Below are 22,652 nucleotides of genomic sequence, written 5' to 3'. Positions count from 1 at the left end.
ATTCTTTATGCTGTAATACGTGCTTGGAACTTGTGAGGAACAGGAAGCGCTCTGAATGTCATTCGGCTGTTGGGGCCCACGAACGCTGCCCAAGCAGTGATTTTAAACCCAAAGGCCTGCCCGTGTCCCAGCACAGGTGCGGACCCGGCAGCAGCACCACACCGCAGCCGTGAGTCGATGCGCTCTGCCCGTGCAATGGCAGCCCGGGCCGGGCCGCGGCGCGGGGCCCGTGGAGGCGTTGCCGGGCGGGTGCGCGGCCCCCCCGCGGCGGGGCGGGGGGCGGCTCCGTCCCTCCCCGCAGCGCCCCTGCGCGGCGGCGGCAGCGGTGCGGCCCGGCCGGGGGGGGGCGGGAGGTGCGCGGAGCCGCCGCCCGCAGCAGCCGCGGCGGCAGGGAAGGGGCTGCGATGCTCCCGGCCGAGCGCCCCCCCGGAGCCGCCCCCGGGCGAGGTGAGTCAGCGCGGCCCCGCGGTGCGCGGGGGGCCGGGCCCGCAGCCGGGGCCGCCCGGTGGGGCGCCGCCGCCTCCCCTGCCCGCGCTCCGCGGAGACCGGCCAGCGGGGCGGCCGGGAGCGGCTGTGGCGCACCGAGCCGCTGCGAGCCACCGGGCTGGGGAGGCTGTTTCCCCCCTGGTGTCTGCCCCGGCACCGGCTCCAGCGCACTCCCACCGGGGCGGCGGGCCTCGTCCCCGCAGCCGCCCGGGATGCTGCCGGTGGGCCTGCGCCGCAGCCTTTCCCCGGAGGCGTTTCCTGCCGCGCCGGGGCCGGTCAGCTGCGCCTCCGCGGAGCCGGGCGGTTGTGTCAGCCCTGATGGCCGCTCTGGTAGGTGCTGACGTTGGTGGGGTGCCGGCCCGCTTCTCCTGAAGCTCAGCATCCTGGTTGAAGCGTGCTGCGGCCGAGTCGTTTAATGCCCCCTGCTCTCTCCGGTGACAGGGTCTAGACCCGGAGGTGGCCGCTGGCCGGGCCGTGTCCCGCGGGAGCTCCTGCACAGGCATCGCCGCACTTCTCCCTGCCGCCAGCATCCAGGCGTGGCGTTACGTGTGGCTGTCAGTAGGATCTAGAGCCCTTACATCCTTAAAATACCATAGGTTTTAGTAAGCGGGTTGTCGGTTGCTCCTCTGTTTTTGGAACAAGCGTAGGAACAGATACTTATTTAGGCAGTCGGTGGTGAAGGTGCCATAGCTGCTACGGATGCCTGCGATGTTCTAAGTTAGATGGAGTTTAAAACCCATGTCTGTTCAGCAGCTCTGAAGTTTTAACAGCAGGCTCTTTTTAAATGTTGTGTTAGTGAAAAGTGCAGTGTTGAGGAGTGATAAACTTGGAATGATAAACTTGAGGAGAGGAGAACAGCTGAATAAACATAGCACTGAAGTATTTCAGTAAAAACTTGCCCCAAACATTATTATGTTACTAAGATACATTGGGTCTTGTTGTCCACTAGTTAGTAATGTCCAAGGAAAGAGATTACAAAATGCTAGTTTTCTAGCTTGTTTTGTTTTGGGTTTTTTTTTTTTGTGTGTGTGTGTGTGTGTGTTTTTTGTTTCACTGGATAGAAATAGCGGACAAAGATGACATGTACTTTACTGTTGGTATTCTCTGAAGACCCACTAAGGAATAGGAGAAAAGAAAACAATCATCCCTTTAAGGATGGTATTTGTGGTAGTAGTCATAAATCCAGTAAAAATCCTGAGAAGACTTAATAAAAAAATCAAACAGGTGGAGTGAGAATATGAGAGGAGAAGCTGACAATATGAGGAACTAATGGGAGGAAGTTGTGGTTTATCACTAACTTAGCTGGTTCTAGAGCACAACTTGAGTGTAGCCTAAAATTCATCTTAATCTTCAGCTACAGTACAATGGGCCTGAGTTTATATAGCAATGTGGGAAATTGTGAACTGGTGACATGGTCCATCTGCAGTTGCAGCAGTTGGTCCCAGAGGCTGGAATGGCCAGGAAGGCTTTGCTGTCTCACAGCAGACCAGTACTGCCGCTGCTGCCAGGCTTGATGGGGCAGCTGGGTGCCCGTGTCCCTCCCCAGCGCTGGCAGCAGTGTGCTCCTGGAGTCCTGCAGCTCTGGGCACTTGCCTGGTTTGTATCTGAAGGTACATGTGTAAATTACCATCATTAATCAAGTGTAAACCGTGGAGGTAGTTGACAAATTGAAAACTGGTAAAAAAAACTGGAGGCTGATACCAACTAAAAATAACATGTTTAACAAATACAGTCTACTTGGACATCTTAATTTGCACATATTAAACGGAAAACAAGATTGGAAAGCAGGAGTCCTAGGATGTGAATTTAATGGTTTTTCTTTAATAGATGAGGATTCATAGTGTTCTTTTCTTTAATGTTAATACTAGCACTATTGTAGCAACTTCAGACCTATCTTAAAGTGCATTAAGCCTATTATAAATCTGATCTTGACATATTTCAGACATACTGTTGTCTCTCAATCTAATTGACTAAATGTGTCGGTGTGTAGAGTTTTTTTATCTGTATTCAAGAAGCAGAAAAACCTGTAGCCCAGCACATTAAGTAAGTGCATATCAGCAACACAAAATAAAGCAATTTTAAGTGTTAAGTGTTTTAGAACAGGGTTGGTTTCACTTTCATGGAAAACGCTAATTATGTTGGTTAATGTTACAACACTCATGTCTTGCTTCACAGTTGAAACAAGTACATCTCCCAGCACCAAGTTAATTCACTCTATGCGACTTACTTCTGATTTTATAAATTCAGAGCCAGCTGTTCATGCTGGGGCCTCACAGGAGGAACTGCTTACCTTTAGAGAGCAGGGGATGATGTGGGGCAAGTGAGTCAACCTGTCGAGTTGTTCTGTATGGCTTGGCAGGGAACAGCCCATCCAAGGGCTCCGCCTGGAGGTTGGCTTAACTGGGAGAGGCTTGGGAACGTGATGCAAAAGTAAATGAAGTCTAGGCACTTCCCTGTCATGCTGTAAGTTGTTTGCATAACATTCTCCTCCTTTCTGGCATGGATGCAGGCAACAGCGCCAGGCTGCTCCTTAGGGATGAAACTTGCTTGAAAATGGAAAACATGGTCTATTATTTATGGCTCTTGCAGCGATGCCTTGTAGGCCTGCTGGATGCGGGACTTCATTCTGGAGGTAGCAGAAAGTCTTTGACCAGAAGGTTTTGTAGCTTGGATCAATGGGACAGGGGGAGGTAGTGTGCATGTGCTGTGTGATGGATGTACTCATGGCAGTTGCACCAGCTGGGGGATGAGTGAGGTGAGCCTTCGAATAGTTTTCAAGTCTCTTTCTCTAACAGACTTGTTCTCAATCAAACAATAATTAGTGACTTTTAAAAAAAGTGGTTTTAAGAAATACGTTCTCTGTTAGCAGATTTTAAAATGTTTGTATGAAAATTTCATGTGGACTTCAATGTATTTGCTACAGAGTGAGTTTTCTAGTCGGTGAAAGACTGGAAGGGGTCAACTAAAATGTGACGCCATTCTGGCTGGCTTTGATTTGTCTGCACAATGCAAACAGCAAGCTGGCCTACTCTGTTCCTACAGCTGCTTGTTGTTTGAGAGATTAATTGATCATTCCTGTTTTGAGTATGTTTTCTGAGACTGTGTAAATATAAATCTTCTACAATGAGTCATTTTGTTAGGTATTTAATGGGTTAAGCCTCTCTTGATCATTTGCACTGTCGTCTGATGAACTGTCACGGGTTTTTTTTGGTGGTTTGTCTTTTAACATTCATATACATCCAAACCCAGATTTGAGGCTCTGCTTTGTGAGTCTTAATTATACTTTAATTCTCAAAGCCTAGTGAATGAAATATTTATGCTGAATTAAACTTTATTTTAGAACAACAGTATTATTTCACCTTAAATCTAACTTTCTGTTAGTCTGCAAATGAAGTTTCAGTGCCTGGTGCTGTGAGTACCATGGTATTTTCCCTGAGAGGTTTAGGGATTTGGTACCCCAGTCTGATCTCTTGATTGACTTTTTTTTTTTTTTTTTTTTAATCTGAGATACAGTTCAAAGCAGGTTGGTTGTTTTTTTTACCCCAGAGTTTTGGGAAGAGTGACTCCAAGGGGAGAGCTGACTTTTTAGTATACTCTATTATTATTTTTCTTTGTTTTGTAAGGAACTTCTTATAATGTCAGGTTGTCTTGAGTAGATTAGCTTTTTATCCTTTCTGATCTTGAAATCCTATTAATTACTAGGAGAGACAGACTAAATGAGGATCGATTTAAGAAATAAAATGCAAGAATGCCAAGGAGATACTTAACTAAATGTAGAATACCCTCTTTCTACTTACCTGCCAAAGAGGCTCATTACAGTCATTAAAATGACCACTGCATTGTCATCACTGAATTTCTTGGGACAAATGGTTCTTCCTCCATTCCCAAGATAGCTGCTCAAAGGTGCAAGTCTGCAGGGAAGTTGTAGCTGTTTGCAGGAGATGACTGGATAAAAAACATGTTCTAGATGTACGGGTTTGAAAGTGGATTTTTGACTTGCTGGAGGAATAGATATAAAAGCAGGTGACAGCAATCTGTATCAGGAAACTTAGAAAAAATAATAGCCTCTACTTACAAAAAAAAAATCCTATCTGTGCAAATCTTGAAGGAAGAAGAGCCTTGTGGTTAACAAGTACATTCTTTATATCTGAGGAGAAGCACATGCACTTGTGCATAAAGAGATTCAGAGTACGCCTGAGCTCACAGAAGAATCCCCAGTGTGAGAGAGCTGGGTCGGCTGCGCTTCCCGTGCAGCTGCGAGCGAGGGATGTACGCTCCCAGGCCGGTACGGTGGGATCTCAGGCTGAGGTCTCAGGGGGAAATCAGCACTTCAGGTTTCAATGAGATCTTTTTCCATTGTAGCCTTGTCAGGTGTGATGGGATGGTGAGGAAACAAGGGCTTGGTTCCCAGTTCTGAATTCTGTAGTGGTTTGGAAATGTAAACCTCTGTCAAGATAAAAGCTCGTTAGTGAGTTGGAGGGCCAAAGCGCTTTCTCATGACACGCGTGTGCTGCTGTGCTGTGCCCTTGCTATGCCTCTTCCCTTTCCCTTTGCAGGGCTTTCTCAAGATCCTTGCAGAAGTTTCTTCCAGTTTGCATCTTAGGGCTTTCTTGTGCATTTCTGAACTTACCTAAGTTTGGGGGAAATAGATCCAAACTGTTACTCCTGGTTTTAAAGTGATGGTACCCCTCTGCTGTTCTCATTTGTCCTGGTTGAGTTGATTACATTCAACAGGCCTGTACCAAAATGTTGTGTTCTCTTCAAATGAGTTAAAGTTTATATTCACTCTGAACTCCATCTGTTAACTCTCTGAACCTTTCTCCCTTACTCCTGTTCTCCGTTGTTCGTTTTAAATTTGCCAGTTGTGCTTGTCTTCTGTCCTCCTATTGTCTTGTGGATTAGAAAAAAAATTTGCTAAGTGAAGATACAGTATTTGAAGGCAATGGTTAAAATAACCAGTAGATAACTAGCCTCTTATCACTGAGAAGTATATTGATTTTCCATCTGTCTGGTTTGCTGCACATTCAATCCCAGACTGGCATGGGGTTTTTGTCAGTAGAAGGAAAGCCCCATAGGTTCAGGGTTTTTGTAGATCTTTTTCAGTAGCGATACTACTTTGTTCATTTTCTCATGTTCAGTAGTTTATTTTTAGAATTCAAAACATTGCTAAATATGACTTTCAAAGACCTGACTCCTAAACAAACTAGTGATCAAAACAATAAAGAATGCCATATGGCTCCTACCAGTCTTAACGCTGTTACATTTCTGAAGAGTATATTCTGTATTATTAATAACATTCAATGAAGCTCTTAGTGTGGGAAAATATTTATTAAAATTATTATGGAATATACTTTTCATAGCATTCTAACCCAGGATGTTCTAGTCAGAATTGCAGGAGTGGATCTTTTGGATTAATCCTTGCATGCAATGTGTTAGAAGAAGATGGGTGCTGAGGCCGTTATAAATTATGGACGGGGGAAGAATATGCAACAACTGAAGTGTTTAAAGATTAACAGTACCATAATTTGTTATGTACTCACTATTCATACAACATAGAAATTGAAATTCCACTTCAATAGAAAAGGGAAACTAAATTAAAAAAGATTGAATACTAATTTCTCTGAAAGCCTTCAGTATAATTTATACGAAACCAGATGGTTCAGAGCTCAAATATGGGAATAAGCTTGTTTAAATCAGGATAATTTCAAGCCATGCTTACAAAGAAGTTGTCCTAAAATATCCACATGGTTAAAATGTGAGTTCTGTCTTGTCATGTCTGGGGAACAGGAAATCTATTCTTCAAAAATAAATGCTGTAAAGCTCTGATGCAGCAAGTAAGCAAGTTGCTGCTAACAGATGAGCATATACTGGAAGCTCAGTTACACTTGACATAAGTGGGGCCCTGCACAAGTTCTGGAGTCTTTGTTGTCAAAGTAAGGCGAGGCATAAAGAAAATAACACAGATGATGACTGATCTCATTTACTTATTAGAAGGGCTTGTTTTATGGATATAGAAATGAGCAAAAACCCCACAGTTCTTCCACCGGTCAGGTGGATGTGGCTGGCTGAACCGAAAATTGCGGGAGCTCACTAGACAGCTGCTGGTTTTTGGTTCATGTGGCTTTTGATGGTAACAGGTAAGAGAAAGAAAATGTGCTTTCACATTTGACTGTTCTAACAACTTAATTAGGACTGTCTAATCTTTTGACAGTTGAAATACTTTTTTTTAAATTTAATCGGTTTGTCTCTGAAGAAACTGAAGGAAAAAACTTAAGTCTCTGTGTATGTGCTGTCATGGTTTTCATTTACTTCTAACCTTGAATACATGAATATTTAAGGTTCCAAGATTTGTATGTAGCCTTTTCTCCCTAACTGAAACCAGAGATCTTCAGTATCCCATAGAAATGACATTTAAAAATGAAAAGCATACACAAACCTTATGAGTGTTTGGGAGTTTAATGATGGTATTTTTAGGCTTGTCTATCACTGAGCTGTGTAAGGTTTAGATTATTTGCATGAACTGTTGTTTTTAGAAATATCTGTGGCTTGTTGTCAGCTGTTGAATCAATATATGTTGAATCAATAGGAAACAATTAATTTAACATACTAGTGAATGTTAGTCTCTTTTCTCTTATTAGCCTTGTATCAGTTTGCAAATCCATTGTCAGTACTAAAAAATGATGAATTGTAATTAGTTAATTTAAAGGCACTGAATATACTGTTGTATGACTAATTTTAAGGGGATGATACTGTGCTTTCAGATGAGTAATGAAAGACTGATTTCATTGTCCCCTTCTACTTGGAATAAAGTGCAGCCCTGCAAAAAAATACTTATAGAATGATATAACATCCTGTGTTGGAAGGAACTCACTAGGATCATCCTGTTCAAGTTCCTAGAGCAGGTCCAGATCATAAATTGACTGCTCTTAGAGAAATTTCAGGTTCTTCTGGTTCTCCTTTCAAATATTGGTCCTTGAAAAAGTTCCTTTGTAATAGTAATACTAACCCAAACAGCAAAGGGATAATAAAACCGAAATATACTAAATGTTTAACTTTCTCACAATGAACATGAGCTAATCTTAGTAGGTTAAATTTACAGATACCAATAGAGGAAAAATAGTTTTCTAATAATGATTTTGAGCTGATAGCCTGCTGGCAGAGCTGGTTTTTATTCTTTGAACAGGAAGCTTTTCTTAGGTAGCCTAGCTTATTGGAGTGGGTTGTTGTTTTTAAATGTGAAAGCTGGTTGGTCATTCAAAGTCTAAGGAGTGGTTAATTTATTTTTTAGTGTTGCTTATCAATTTTGCAGGGTCTTCTGCAGAAGATAAGCACAGGCAGCTGTAGTGCTGTTATCTCCCAGTCCACCCTTTTTCGATTTCAGAATTTGACTTGAAGATACCTTCATAGGGCCTGTCCCTGTGTTTCTTTGCTCCCAGAACTTTGATGTCTTTGAGATTGTTATCCTAATTTTGATCTTCAAGCCCCATCCTAATTCCCACCTCTCTTCCCATTCAGCCTAGAAGCTCAAGCTTGCCGTCAATTTCTGCTGTAGTTGTGGAGGGCTTAGAAAAACGTGTTTCAAGAGGAGACTGATGAACCTTTTGAAGGCTGTCATGAGGCTTTGGATAGTAATTTGTTTTGATGATCAAAATAACCCAGATATATGTGGCTGCATTACTTAATTACAAAATCACGGCTATCCTTTGGTATAGGAGGGAATACTGGAAATAAAGCAGTTAGCCTTGGGGAGAAAAGCCAGTTTGAAAGAAGAGACTTGCAAATGCTAGCACTTAATTGCCACAGTAACTCTGAATATATAAATTATTCTCTGTCCTAAACATGAAAGAGGTTTTAATGCACAATATAAAAGCTGCTGTTGGGAGAACTTCACAGAATTGGTCATAAACCACATTTTTATTGATGCTACCATGTACCAGTCTAGACAAATGGCCTTCCCCACCCTGAATACTGCGTTTATTGCTCAGGGATGTTACTTATAAGAAAGAAGCTGTCTTTGTCCTTGATGGCTGGCATTGCAGGTCTGTTCCTCTGTGGTATCTTAACCACCTCATGTTTTATTTGTTCACAGGGTAGCCCTAATTCCTTGAGAGTCTACCATATATTGGATGCTTGTGGTAAACCATGGCAGCTGATGATAAGGTGGCCATTCTAACTGATGATGAAGAAGAACAGAAGAGAAAGTATGTGCTTGCTGATCCTTTCAATGGCATTTCCAAGGATCAAGACTTGCCACCCAATAATGAATCCCCTTCTACAGAGACAACCACTGTCCCAGATGAAGAGCTGGATTGGTTAGAAAAGCACTGTGTCAAAATAAACAATGATCTTCTGATTTCAAAGGTCTTTTATTTTTTCTTCTATTCTGCATATGGCTCTCTCTACCCCTTGCTGCCTGTGTACTACAAGCAGCTGGGTATGTCACCCAGTCAGAGTGGACTTCTGGTGGGTATCAGGTACTTTATTGAGTTTTGCAGTGCTCCCTTCTGGGGAGTGGTGGCAGATCGCTTCAAGAAAGGCAAGATTGTCCTCCTGTTCTCGCTTTTATGCTGGGTTTTGTTTAACCTGGGCATCGGATTTGTGAGACCAGCCACCTTAAGATGTGTACCAAAGGGCCTTCCCCCAGCACATCCCACCAATGCAAGCAGCCTTTTAACGACAATTCCGCAAAACGCCTCGATGTCCTCTCCGCTGACCACAGTGAGTGCTGCATCCCCGAAAGTCCGTGGGAGGAGAGACCTGGTCACTTCCAGTCCAGTCACTTTGGAAACAACAGGGACACCTAATCCTGAAATAACATTCCTGTTACCTACACAGAGCAATGATGTGGATTTTGTCTTGGAAAACAGTACCCATTTGATTTTGAGAAACATCACCACTAGCCCAGCCTCACCAGGGAACACAACTCCAAGTACCACACCAGCTTCCATCAGCACGAAGCCGATGCCTTCTGACCAAGCTGTGCTCGTTTATGATCAACAAGAAGTAGAGGCCATCTTTCTACTCATTCTGCTGGTTGTCATAATAGGAGAATTTTTCAGTGCTTCCTCTGTTACCATTGTGGACACCATAACTCTGCAGTACCTTGGCAAACACAGGGACCGGTATGGATTGCAGCGTATGTGGGGGTCTCTGGGCTGGGGGCTGGCCATGCTCTCCGTGGGAATTGGCATTGACTATACTCACACAGAAGTTGCCATTGAAGGTCAAGGATGTAAAGCTCCAGAGTACAAGAACTACAGGATCGTTTTCATTGTTTTTGGTGTCCTAATGACAATGGCGTTAATTGTGGCCACCCAGTTTCGATTTCATTACACACACTTCAAGCAAGATGAGAAGAGAAAAGAGGTGGAGGTCTCACAGGTGGACAGAAATGCCTCCAATGAATCTTCAGATAACACTCCCACTAGTATGAGCCAGTCACAGTCTTTCAGTTTTTGGGACCTCATTAAACTGCTGTGCAGTATCCAGTATGGCTCTGTGCTCTTCGTGGCCTGGTTCATGGGGTTTGGATATGGCTTTGTGTTCACCTTTCTGTACTGGCACTTGGAAGACCTGAATGGCACCACCACTCTCTTTGGAGTTTGTTCTGTGCTCAGTCATGTGTCTGAGCTGACTGCCTACTTCTTCAGCCACAAACTCATTGAATTGGTTGGTCACATCAGGTAAGATGGCAGCAATCACTAAAGAGCTATACAAAAAATGTTGACTCTCGGGCTGAACTTTATGCTTCGAAGTGAAATTCAAGCCAATCCTTTTTTTTTTTCTTTTTTTTGAATTCCAAGTCCTGCTCAGTTATGTGGCTTGCATGATGGAGATTTTGTTATTTTAAGAGTTGAAAATGTGCTGAAATGCTTGCTTTGCATTTGAGTTGCGTGTTAGTATGTGCTTTATGCCTGGCACCATAACCTTTTGCAGATGGTTCTAGAAGACATCCTCGTTCCCTGATGAATCACTCTGTTAGAGATCTTTACAAATTACCACCCACTCAAGGGTTGTCTGTTTTGACATACAAATACCATTAGTTTTTCAGTTTTTTTCCTGTGAGTAGCAGCATTCTGCAAATCTCCTGCTTTAGCCTGCTTCCCCTTGCAGGGCAGTTCGTTGCCCCCACAGTAGCCTGGAAAGGTGTCAGCTGCAGGCTGAGAGGGGAGAAGATGAGCTGAGGAAACGAGGTGAGCACCTCCTGTGCACATGGCCTTGTAATCAGACTCTGGGTGTTGGCAGAATGAGGTTGCAGCCTGGCAGTGTCACTTACCAGTTCGGAGCTTGCTCTCCTCCTTTAGTTGAAGCAGTGTGTGTCAGCTATGGAGTGAGATGGCTGCAGGGCTTGTCCTGTTGTTTTTGCCTTGTGTAAGTGAAAGTGACTGCTTCCAGCATGTTAGTGAACATTGGTTTCCAGTAAATTCACTAAACGGACTTAATTTCCATATATTCTAAATCCCTTCACTACTCTTTAAAAAAAGCACAGGGGAGGAAGGATAGGGGAAAACCTGAGTTGATGAAGCTGCAAAGATGGAGTCTTTCATGTTTACACAGGTATTCTGTGCATCAAAGCACAGAGCTGTGTGTTGTCAGAGTCATATCCTTTCGAAATGCCCAGTTTATAATCATACAGTCATTGAGATGTAAGTATTTTTGAACTGTTTGCACTGTTCTTTTTGCGTATTCTGTTCTGAGGTTTTGCTCTTTGTTTTGCTTTTATTGGGATGAATATTCATTTGACCTCTACTAAAAACATCTGAGATGTTTAGCACAGTAATTTGAGAGATTACTTAAAAGATTATGTTCTTTCTTACTTTAAACTGAGGAGGATCTCTTTGCTTAGAGTTGGTCTCAATCTCTGAATTTGACAATAATTAGTAAGAGAAAATGACACCTTGCATGCAGAGCCTGGAGGAAGGATATGATGATGGAGGAATGGTGAGAACAGATCACAGTCTTGATAGCTAAAGATAGCTTGGGTATGCTCTTTCAATGTATATTATAGTACAAAATTCGGGCTTAGACTTCAACTAAAGGAAGAATGGAAATCAAAATAGTGATAGGATTGTGAATAAGATGAAATAGAAGGGATGGAAGCATTGCGGAGCAAAAAGAAGGATGATGTATGGGATTAACTCTTTTTTTTTTTTCTTGGCACTGTTAAGCTTGTGAAGACAAGATTGGAGCAAGATTATTAAATTGTTTAAACACCAGTCCCTATTTGCTATGAAACAGCCTTCTGCATATCTACACCTGGGAAATGCACATTAGTCATATTTTAATGTTATCTAATGCTTACTTGTATTTAGTCATCACAGTCTGAGGTGACTCCTCCTGGCTGCCTGCCACCTTGTACTTTCTGAACTTTGTATAATGCATGGTGTGTTTGAGAGGAGGCAAGCTTTTTTCTTTTTTTTTCAAAGAAAAATGGATAGGAGTTCATAACTCATCTTCTTTGACAGTTCTGTATATGTGTTGTCTGCTGCCTTCTAGTGCAGATATTAATTTTCCTATTAATAAGAGCCAATAGCCTCCAACTCCATATCCTTAAAACAGTCTTAGCCAGAAGCATTTGGCATTGATATTTTATCTATTTTTTTAATAGCTCAAAATTCCTGTCTTCTGGGTTGTTGGACTTCCAGATGTTGTAGACATTGTTTCTGCAGTATGTGAACATTTATCATTCAGTCTCTCTTTCCTGTGCTGAGTGTTTGAAGACAGGTATGAGTACCAGAATTGCATGCATTGTCACAGTAGCAGGAAAAAATGCCGTTGAATGTCCTTGTAGAACTACAAGAAAACAGGCTTTACACCTTATCAGACAGAAGCTCAGTTTCCCTTTTCAAGTCTTACAAATCTTTCTGTTTCTACCATTTTATGTGGTGGCATATAAAACCCTTACAACAGTTTGAACCTATTCTGTTTTCACAGTTTTTTAAACTAATACTCAAATTACTGTCCAAGCATTTTAAGCATGACTGTGTTAAATATGTGCTGAAAAAAATGCCCAATTTCTGACTTTATTAGCTGTACTGTTCATACACTTGTGCACTGCATGTGTGCCTATGTAGTACATGCTTCTAGTGTTTCTTTGAGAGGATATTGGGATGAAACTCTTTACTGTGAGGGTGGTGAGACCCTGGCATGGGTCGCCCAGAGAAGCTGTGGGTGCCCCATACCTAGAAGTGTTCAAGACCAGGCTGGATGGGGCTTGGAACAACCTGGTCTAGTGAATGGTGTCCCTGCCTATGGCAGAGGGGTTGGAACTACTCCATCTTTAAGGTCCCTTCCAACCCATACCATTCTATGATACTGTGACAAAAAAGTGTACAAAACTGGTTATGAAATATTTAGACCCCATTGTTGAATGGCACCTGGTGTCGAAGCATTCAAAACTGCCAGTGGCTTATGATGATGTCAAGCCCTGAAAATAACTTCCTACTTGAGGTTAAGCTTCAGTGTGTTTGTCTGACCACAGTTCCAGCATGTGAGTTTTTATGGGAAGCAGAGACTGGCAGTCATGGCTGTAAACAGCTTAGACTCCTTGACACAAATATAGATTCAATGTTTTAAATGTTTAACCTGTGAATTGAATATGGTATCTCTGTGGGTACTGCATACAGGGTTCAAAAGGAACATCTGTTTACATTTTCCATTTAGGTCTGATAAGGAGCCTAAGTGATTATTATAAATGCATTTTTGAAAAGACGCTGTAAATACACAGAAGTTCTTGTGTGACATTCCTCTCCAGAACCATATTTATAGAGATCTTCATAAACTGTAATTTACCTAAAATTCTGTATATATATTCTAACAAATTAAGAGGTAGAACCTGACTAAATTGCTGCTCTTAAACCCTGAATCTAAGTCTTTCTGCGAATGTAATGTGTTGGAAAAATACAGGTAGGTGAGTGGTTAGTGATGATGGAAAAACTCTGAAGCAGGAGGAAGTCGCATCTTTGGTCTGACTGTGCTAGGGAACAGATGAGGTGGGAAGAAAGTTCTTGGTGAACAGACAAAGTTTTTGCTAGACAAAAGTGAAATTAAGCTGTCTAGAAGTCATCCTAAATAGAGAGGTGCATTTGTACTGCTGCTGAGGAAAAACAAGTGTACATGGTGAGACAATTCCTTTGTGTTCCCAAGAGTGTGCATCACCCTGGGCCTTTCTAGTAGGGGAATGAAGACAGGAGCCTGCAGACCTTGTGAGTTTGGTTACCTTTTGTGGCCAGTGTGTCCTAATACGTTTCAGAAATGCGACTGTACATAAGAACTGCATTAAGTTGTGGCTAGGAAAGGAACCAAGTTATTTGTTTGGAACAGAAGGCATTAATTAAAGGATGAGATTAAATTTATGATTCACAGCACAAAGAAGAAGTTTGTTCTCATTATTGTATAACAGTGAAGTTTTTCATGGCTTCCCGTGTTTTCTTCCATGAATGCTTGGGCTTGTGTTGCCTAAAGGCAGCTTCAAGCAGCTAGCTATTCATGGACCCCACATGTATCTGGAAGCTTGGTTTGATGTATGACTGAGAGGGGATGACTTCCTGCCAGCTTACCCTACTTGTTGAAAGTAAATTCATGTTGTTGTGAAATGCACAGGTCTTTTTTGATATCACTGACATGATGAAAAGTATGCTACTGGATTTTTCACTGTCAGCATGTGTATTTGGAGACCTCAGATGTTGACAAGATGCTGCGTTTTTATGATGGTGTCTCACTCTAGATTTTCCAGTGACTCTGTACCATTTAATTAAATCTTGGTGTGCATTTGTAGAAAAACTAACTGAAAAAGCAGCACAAAGAATAACGAGCCCTTTCACAGGGTTGGTGCTTCACCTTCATTATCAATTGCATTTATTTCTCTTATGCCAAACCAGGGTTCAACCAACAAGTCCTATTTGGACAATAAATTATCCTTGTCCCTGAAAAAAATCTTTAAAGGTTGCAATAGCCCCCTTTCTCAAGCTGTAAACATGTTTTCAATTAAGTCTTTGTTTCCCAAGATCCATCTAAAAATAAGAGAAAGATAGCTGGATGAATGAGCACCCCAGGGAGAAGCTATGCTAAATCTAAAAACTGGAAGGGAAGAGTCAACAGGTTAAATGTGCAATGGGAAATGCAGTTCACAAATAGTCTTTGTATCTCATTGTTTAAAAACTGTTGTAAGCGCTTTTTTTTCTCTAAATTCTGAGATGCAGCATCTGCTGCTTTTCAACAGGATGGCTAAGTTTTATCCTGAGGCATGTTGTTATAAACCATATTGCTTCTGTGGGATGTGTTTTAGAGTAGTTCTGAGCAGTTTGCAGATACTGGGACTATAAACTTACATTAATTGGGTTTAAATTAATTCCTTTAATACAAACCTGCTCCAGGCTTTCACTGAAATGGCAGAATGAATCTCTGGATGATTAGAAAAGAAGGTTTGGAAAAAATGTTGAATGCACTTAGAAATTATCTCTCTGGAACACAGTCCTGTATAGAGTGTGGCATAGAACTACAGAGCTTAGTTAAAAGCTCAGTGGGTTTGCTGTCTCTTTGATTTTTTTTTCCTATTAGGATTTCAAATGTGTTGAATGGGCAAGAGTTATGTTTGGGTGTAGGACTTAAAGGATATATTTTGTGTTGAGCAAGTGCTGCTTTAGACTGGCAAACTGTATGCATGCAAATAACTTCTAAATCAGTAAGCTATATTATAACATGCCAGAAAGGGAAAGTGCAAACTATCCTGACTTCTCCTTTCTTTATTTCCTTTAGAGTGCTGTATATTGGTCTTGCCTGTAATACAGCACGATACATCTACATCTCGTATCTGGAAAACGCCTGGACTGTTCTTCCGATGGAAGTGCTTCAAGGTAAGACAGAGCAGTAATGACCTTCCAGCATAAGATCAGCTGCTTCAATTTATCTTGTTTTCAAGTGAGCTATGGTTAAATTAAAAATCTGGTATTTCTCTAGTTTTTTGACCACAAATACCCCAGAAGATGCAGGTTCATAAAACACATAAACCATTACTGTTTGTCCTGGGAAAGATTTGACATCAAAAGGGTGGGTGTGCACTTGATTGTGCATAGTTCTCTGTTTATTCAAACAGAACTGTGCTAGAACAACACACCCATTAAATAAACAAAGAGACAGAAGCATGAGCTGGGTACACACCTACTGCAAATCCTGTTTGGTGATAAATGTGAACTTCATTAAACGCAAGAGGTTGCAGTCCTTGAAAGGATGCTGCAAAAAACCTCCAAGCATAGTCTGGGTCATTTGGTCTGTTGAAATATTTCAGTTTTTCAGTTTGATCAGTATTTTTAGATTACAGAATTTTTGTTTTAATAGCTAGAGCAGAATTTCTCTCAATGCTAATAGAACTTCTTTAAGATACATGCCCTTTCACAAACTTATTTACAAGGACAGAGATATGTCTATTGACAAGTAACTTGAGTCCTGTTTTCAAATCCTGTTGTAGAAGTCTGTAAGACCGTCATTGCAATGCTAAAGAATACATTGTTCTAACTTAGTTTTTATGACCTTTTTTTGTGTCTTTGTGGTGAGTACCACTTCTCAAAACCATGAAAAAGTGGAACTATTTTACTTTCTATTTTTCAGTATTTGAAGAATACCATTTTTGACCATCTTTTTAAAGCCAATATTTTGGTTTTATACAGTAATATTTAGACATTTTTCCACAGATTATACTTAGAAGTTTTCTGTGTGCAGCATAACTTGAATTTAAATTAAATTTTTTTACTATATTTACAGAAGTCTTTGTAAGCTAGACTTTGAGTTACAAAATGCTATTAGAGAGCGCTGTGTGGATCTCTACATACAGACAGAGAGAGGTTCATTTGTGTCCTGGCTCCTTACCCTCCCAGCTAACAAAAACAGTTTATCATGTTGTAACTGCCACCACAGCAAGCTTCTGAATTTTGTTATTAAAAAGCCCCCAAACCACAACTATTGAATTGATACTTCATTGTTCATACCATGTGTTAAAATAGGAAAACGTTAGAAAGAACCTGAAGAATGTGTTATACTCTTGCCTGCTTAAACATCTAGGGAAAACAAATGATGAATACAAAGCTTTGGATGTTGCCTTTTAGGTAGTCCTGTTTTAAAGATAGCCCATATCAAAATATAGGAAAAAAACCTTGTGGTTTCACCAATACAGCCATAAGTTTGTGCCCGGAAGTATCCTGTAAGTCATGGCTGAAAAATAAGTTTCTTGTATTTTGAATGTGGTTTTTATTCTGCTGAAATTTCAATATGAGTTGCACAATATGTAGGTTTGCTTTTACATGCAGCAAGGCTGTGAGGGAGTGGTTTTGGTGGGGGTTTTTGTGTGGCACAATCCTGAGTAATTGATATTTGAAGAAAAAATTAAGGACCTTCAAAATAATACTTTGTCATAAATGTATCTGCCAGTTGTTACCATATTTAGCCACTGTTGAATCATGGGCTCCTTGGTTGATCTGGCTATTTAACAGGTATTTATAGCCAGCAAATGAAAAAGCTAAAACCAAACCAAACCCACACACAACTCCCCCTGCCCAGCCCCCAGGTCTCTGTGCTCTTTGTGCTCTTTTCAGCCTGCATCAGATGTCCCTTGTTGGCCCCTGAAGTCCATGGGTGCCCCGTGTGTTTCTAACGACTGCCACTGCATTTGTGGGATTCCAGTCATCTCATTCAGTCTTCCAAATGGGGGATCAAGATTACCTTTTTAGAAGTACTGTTGACTTTCCCTCCTTCTTTATTCATTTCCCTTCCTGCTCTTACCAGTTTTCATCTCTTCTAGAGTTGTTATTTTTTCTGCAGCAGTTCCAAGTCCTGTTTCTTTGGGCTCTGCTTTCTCTCCTACATAACTACTGAATTGTCAGTGGCAGTAAGAAGTGACACCTTAATGAAATTTGTTGAGGTGGAAGCTCTTGTTTTTAAGTGAGCTCATTGACAGAGGGAAACAAGAGTTGTAGCTGCTTTCCCTGTGTAAGGATTAGAAGTATTGAAAACCAAAAAAAAGTATATTGTGTAGAACATGTGGGCTCCATGTGGGCCATCAAGTTGAGGGGTCTTCAAAAGCCCTCGGTGAAGTCCTTGTTCTAATTGTACATAACTCTTTCCCAGGAAGCTGTCAAATTCTATTTAAACTCAAGTTCCATCAGCTCGAGGGGTTTTAAGGCTAACAAAAGTTTCAGTTGCCTTTTGTGAAAAATGTATTTTTCTATTTAATATGTTTCTGCAATACAAGTAGGATTATCCCCATGTGCTGTGCTGAAGGGCATGGAGACATTTCTGGAAGATGACTGTGCAGACTTCCATCTATTGATTGTAATAAGAACCATGCTGTGTTCCAGCTGCTGTTTGTAGCTGGGGTGAGGACAACTCGCATTGCATTGCACTCTCAAAGGAGTAAATGAGGAGATTTAAACTCACTTCTCAATTTAAAGTTTTCTACCACTATGCTGTATTGACTTGCACAGGCATTGTATGAAAATAAGAGCTTAAGGCTGAATCTTTAATAACTGAAGATTTCAAGACATCCTTGTAAAGTATATATATCTGTGTCATCAGTATGTGGGCACACCAGTAATCTTGTTCAGTTGGCACTTAGATGAAGTTTTGCTATGCTAGTTAGCTGTAATTTATTGTTCCAGGGCAGTGGTCCAGATTCTCTGGTAACAGCTATGCTAGCTCACCAATTTACATGACAGGAATTTTTCTAAATTACAAAACTATATTGTTAACCTGAAAATGAGCTGTTTTCACTTGGCAGTTACTCAACAAACTCCAAAACAAGTCCTATTCTAGGAAGTGACTCCTACTGATGTTCCAGCAGCCCAGTTTTATGTCTAGAGAGCAAAGAGTTTGGCCTTTAGCTGACAATAATTATGATACATTTTTCTCTTGAAATAAATTTGGATCCCCAAATCTTCAGGTCATGGTTTACATATAAGTTATCCTAAATTTACTAAAATAACAAGCATCACTCTAGGGTTGCTGCACTTGTTGGAACTGTAGTGCAGATGATGAAGTGGTGGTTAGTGGTTTTAGCATATAATGTCACAATATATATAGTGAGCAACTTCTTTTAAAAAGAATTGTGGTTAGCAGTAACAGTAATCCAGACCAGACTTCATATGCAAGTTGTGGTAAAAACTGTTCCAAATAGTCACTATTGTATAAATAATTATAAAAAGAATCACATTAATAATGTACACATACTAAAATAAAAAGGTTGTGCCTTTAAATGCAAGTGTATTGAGCTGATTTAAAGGTATGGATTTGTTTTCAGAGAAACCAGGAACACTGTGTTCTGGTGGGACTTTCACTGGTAAAGATGAAAACATCCAAGAACCTGTTGGTTAAGTTATGGCCTTTTGTATTTAAACAAACTCAGTGGTATTGTGCTTCACAGTTCAAATAATTTCTAATGTGTTTTTTATTTGCCTGGCTTTAAAAATTGACTCACTCCTAATAGCTGATAAAACTGCATGTTTTATGTTAATTGATATACTTTCCAAACCAAAACCACTTTACCTATTTTAAATTAGCTCTGCTTTATTATTGGGACAGTTCTTGGTTGCTATTTGCAATGCATCCATGAATCTACATTAAAAAGAGTAGAGACTTAATGAGTTTTAAAGCTCTTAAGCTTTTTCATTAGAAAATCTGTGAGTTTTAAAACCTGGAAATATAAATGGTAAGGTAATACAGACTCATTTTAGTGCAAGCATTTTGTTTTTCAACACACTGATCTACTATTACCAAAACTTATAGAGATATATACACATATATATGTATAATACCCAGAGTTTGAGGAATTTTGGGGTTGATTTGGAATGAATTTGACCTTTACAGCCTGGTGGACATCTAATGTGTATACCTGCACTATATCAATTTCATATAGTGCTATTTATCATTTTATCTAAGCAAAATCCAAATTGTTCCCTATGTTATGAAAGTATGTTTTCTTGCTCTTAGGAGTCTTCAGCCTAAATGCCTAAGCATTTATTGTCCAACTGTTCATTACTAAGTCAAGTGTAGAGGACAGAAACATGTTGACGGAATCATCAATTGTGCCAATATTTGTTTAAAACTGAGGCAGTAGAGCTCAGGCATGGGTAAACTGTGATGACTATTTTTAATACCTCTGAAATAAGGAAAAAATATTCCCACTCAGTCTGAGGGTGGCAAAATAGTTCAGGCTTATTTAATGTGTGATGAACTACGAAACTGTTTTGTTTTTCTAACTTCTCCACAATCCTGCCTTTTCCTGTCCCATTCTTCCGCACTCCACACACGCGCTCAGGCAGGTGCTCCAAGGCGAGGGCTCCACCTGCAGCCAGTCTCCCACACTGAGGGAGCTGCGCTGGCCTTCCCTTAGCTCTCCTGGGGGAGGAAAAAGTGTTCCCAGCCCTGAATCTGCCGGGCACATGCCAGATAGACACTTGCAAGATCTCGGCTGGGGGCTGGGGCTGCCGCGGGGCCGTGGTTGATGGCAGTGAGGGCTGGGGCTGCCGCGGGGCCGTGGTTGATGGCAGTGAGGATGGCTGCTGCAGGAGTGAGCGAAGCGGTGGCAGTGCCCACTCAGGATGCATGCATAGCAGGCACAGGGCAGGATGCAGCCACAGCAGGAGGGAGGCACGCTGACTCTGCCTCTCAACAGCAGCCATGGAAAGTGACATCTTTGGCTTACCCTGAGGAGCTTGTGTGCTGTTCCCATCTGGACCATTCCATGCCCAAATGCAGAGTGTGTTGGTGTTGAGTTCAGAAAGGAGTTTGCTGGGAGGTGCTGGGTTTTTGCGGGGAGTGAGAAGGGCATGGATATCTCTGATAGCGTTTGGATTTTATGACCTTTGTGCTGCCTTCACTGTGGCAGTAAGGAGACTGCTGAGAGACATCAATGGTTTAATTGCCTGCAGCTTGTAAAATTGGGACTGTATACCAAAGGCCCTGGGTCTCTTCTGAAGGCACAAGGAATTTGGCAGAGAGACTTGTCTCCCTAGGGACTGTGTCTCAAGAAGAGGAGTGAAGTCATTTTAGAGGGAGAAAGAGCTTTTGACAGGCTCTGCAGAAGGAGTTGTCCTGTCTCCCTGTGGCTTGGTTGCCAGTATCACATTACCAAAAACTGATTTGTACTCTGCAGACATTTGTCACTGGAGGGATTTTGTTGGTTTTTCTCCATGTGCTCCAGCTGGTGAGTGCAGTTGCTCAGATGTTGTGCTGGTACCCGTGGCCCTGGTGCTCCTGACGATGTTTCATTTCTCCAGGTGTCACGCATGCGGCTATCTGGGCAGCCTGCATCTCGTACCTCAGCGCGGCAGTGCCTCCGGAGCTGAGAACGTCGGCACAGGGAATACTGCAAGGTCTCCACTTGGGGCTGGGCAGGGGATGTGGAGCCATGGTTGGAGGGGTTTTGGTCAATTACTTCGGTAAGGAAAAATCTTATTGAAAATTTCATTTTTATTTATTCTGGTTTTACTGAATTGTTGGCTTTAAACTTATTTGTGCTGTAGGTGTTGTTATACATTAGAGTAATACGCTTTGTATGGATCACAGAATCATAGAACTGCTCAGGTTGGGGAGGGCCCTGAGATCTCCAGTCCAGGCCTGTCATCAAAGCAAGGTCAGCACTACATTCAGACCAAATTGCTCATGGCTTTGTTCTGTCAGTGTTCCAGATTGATTAAATATGTTACGCCTAGATATTTTCAGTATTGTGTTGAATACCCGACCTGATCTGTAAGTAAGATGAATGAATCCTTTGTGAGAGAATAGGTTGATACTATAAAGCCTCTCAATGAACAAATGAGAATCTAATTACTTGCTTAAAAATCCTTTGCAAAGCCTGTTGAAGAAGTGATGGGGGAGGAAAATGTAATGAAACAAGCTAATAAGAGTCTGCATGGGCAATATATAGCCAAGAAGCACATAATGCTGACTCATTTTATTTTATTAAGTAAGTAGGTTCTCAGTTTAGAAAAAAAAAATCTCATTACAGGTCCTGCTGCCACATTCAGAGGAATAGGGATGGCTTGTTTAGTGATTCTGCTTCTGTTTGCACTGATCCAGTGGATGCTGGTTCCTGATGAAGAAGAAGGTAAATGTTCGTGTCACAAAGACACTACAGAATTAGAAGTAGTGAAAAAAGATCTCTCTGTAGCTGCTCTGGCAGCTTTAATTTTGTATGTTTGGTGTCTTGACTTGGATTTTGACAAAGCAGTTTGTTTTCAAGAGGGAAGTTTTTGTCCTGAACAATGAAGACATTTAAGCAGTATGCTGCTGCTGCTGTAAGAAGGGTAGCACTGAGTTCTTGAAGGTCCATAGAAGGAAAGCATGATATATTTTGCTGCCTGTATGTCCTCTCAGTTCTGAGAATCCCTTAGGTTAGTCTTAAGAGCTGTAGTGAGTCATGTCAGTTGCATCAATTCTTTAAGGTCACCTTGATCCCACTTCGTGCTCTCATGTTCTACTAGTCAAAGCCACCTGCTAGAAATTGTAGAGATGGCTTCAGAGGACACAAAACTTCATAGATTTTTTTTTTAAACCTGAGATATCGCCTCTCTGTGGAACTTGAACTTTTTAATCTCTACTTTTATCAATATAAAGGCTAACCAGAAATTAAATACTTGGAACAAACTTAGAGGTTTGCCACAAATCTAATTCTTACAAAGACAAACTCTGGCAAAGTGTGAAAAGTCATGAATTTTTGAGCTGCTTTTTACCCAAATACTTCCCAATATGAGCTTTGAGTATGAAATGAAAGTTAGTTTTCTTTAACTGGAATATGAAATTAAGTAGTTACCAAGTTGCCTGTACTGAAGTTTTCAAATATATATTTTGCTTGTATTTTCTTCACCTGTATTCAAATGATAATGGCAAAAAATGGAAAGATGAAAAGGATATTTGCTGCTTCAGTTTCCCATCAGCATCTAGTTAATTACATGGGAATCTACAAAAGGCCAGTTTGTTCAAAGTGTCCTTATTCTCTTTGTTTCTGTCTTTTGTTTTCATTTAATACATACTACCCATTTTAACAGTGTGTATGTTAATTTTAAGCATGACAGTAATTAGGCTGCTTTCAAGCAGACCAGTGGGATGAGTAAAATGAAGCATGTGGTCAAGTGTGTGCAGGGGTAGTCTCTTCATTTCTTCACTCCCTTGCTTAAAAT

General features: G+C 41.2%; 1 protein-coding gene across 5 annotated transcripts in view; it reads left to right on the top strand.

The window, feature by feature from the left end:
• Positions 1 to 338: 338 nt before the first annotated feature.
• Positions 339 to 22,652, top strand: part of MFSD6 (major facilitator superfamily domain containing 6) — a 27,864-nt gene continuing 5,550 nt past the window's right edge. For 4 of the 5 annotated variants that reach the window (XM_039554942.1, XM_039554945.1, XM_039554944.1 and 1 more), the window contains exons 1-5: positions 339 to 447; positions 8,576 to 10,169; positions 15,244 to 15,341; positions 20,751 to 20,912; positions 21,482 to 21,580. In XM_039554942.1, coding sequence (XP_039410876.1) covers positions 8,629 to 10,169; positions 15,244 to 15,341; positions 20,751 to 20,912; positions 21,482 to 21,580 — 1,900 coding nt within the window. In that variant the 5' untranslated portion in view covers positions 339 to 447; positions 8,576 to 8,628. Of the gene's footprint in view, positions 448 to 795; positions 817 to 8,575; positions 10,170 to 15,243; positions 15,342 to 20,750; positions 20,913 to 21,481; positions 21,581 to 22,652 lie in introns of those variants that run through there. The other variant, XM_039554943.1, reaches the window with a different exon arrangement.

This window comes from Corvus cornix, chromosome 7 (assembly GCF_000738735.6).
Source record: "Corvus cornix cornix isolate S_Up_H32 chromosome 7, ASM73873v5, whole genome shotgun sequence".
In the NCBI taxonomy this organism is placed as follows: domain Eukaryota; kingdom Metazoa; phylum Chordata; class Aves; order Passeriformes; family Corvidae; genus Corvus; species Corvus cornix.
The sequence above is the reverse complement of the archived record's forward strand: the minus strand, read 5'-3'. Positions and strand labels throughout refer to the sequence as shown.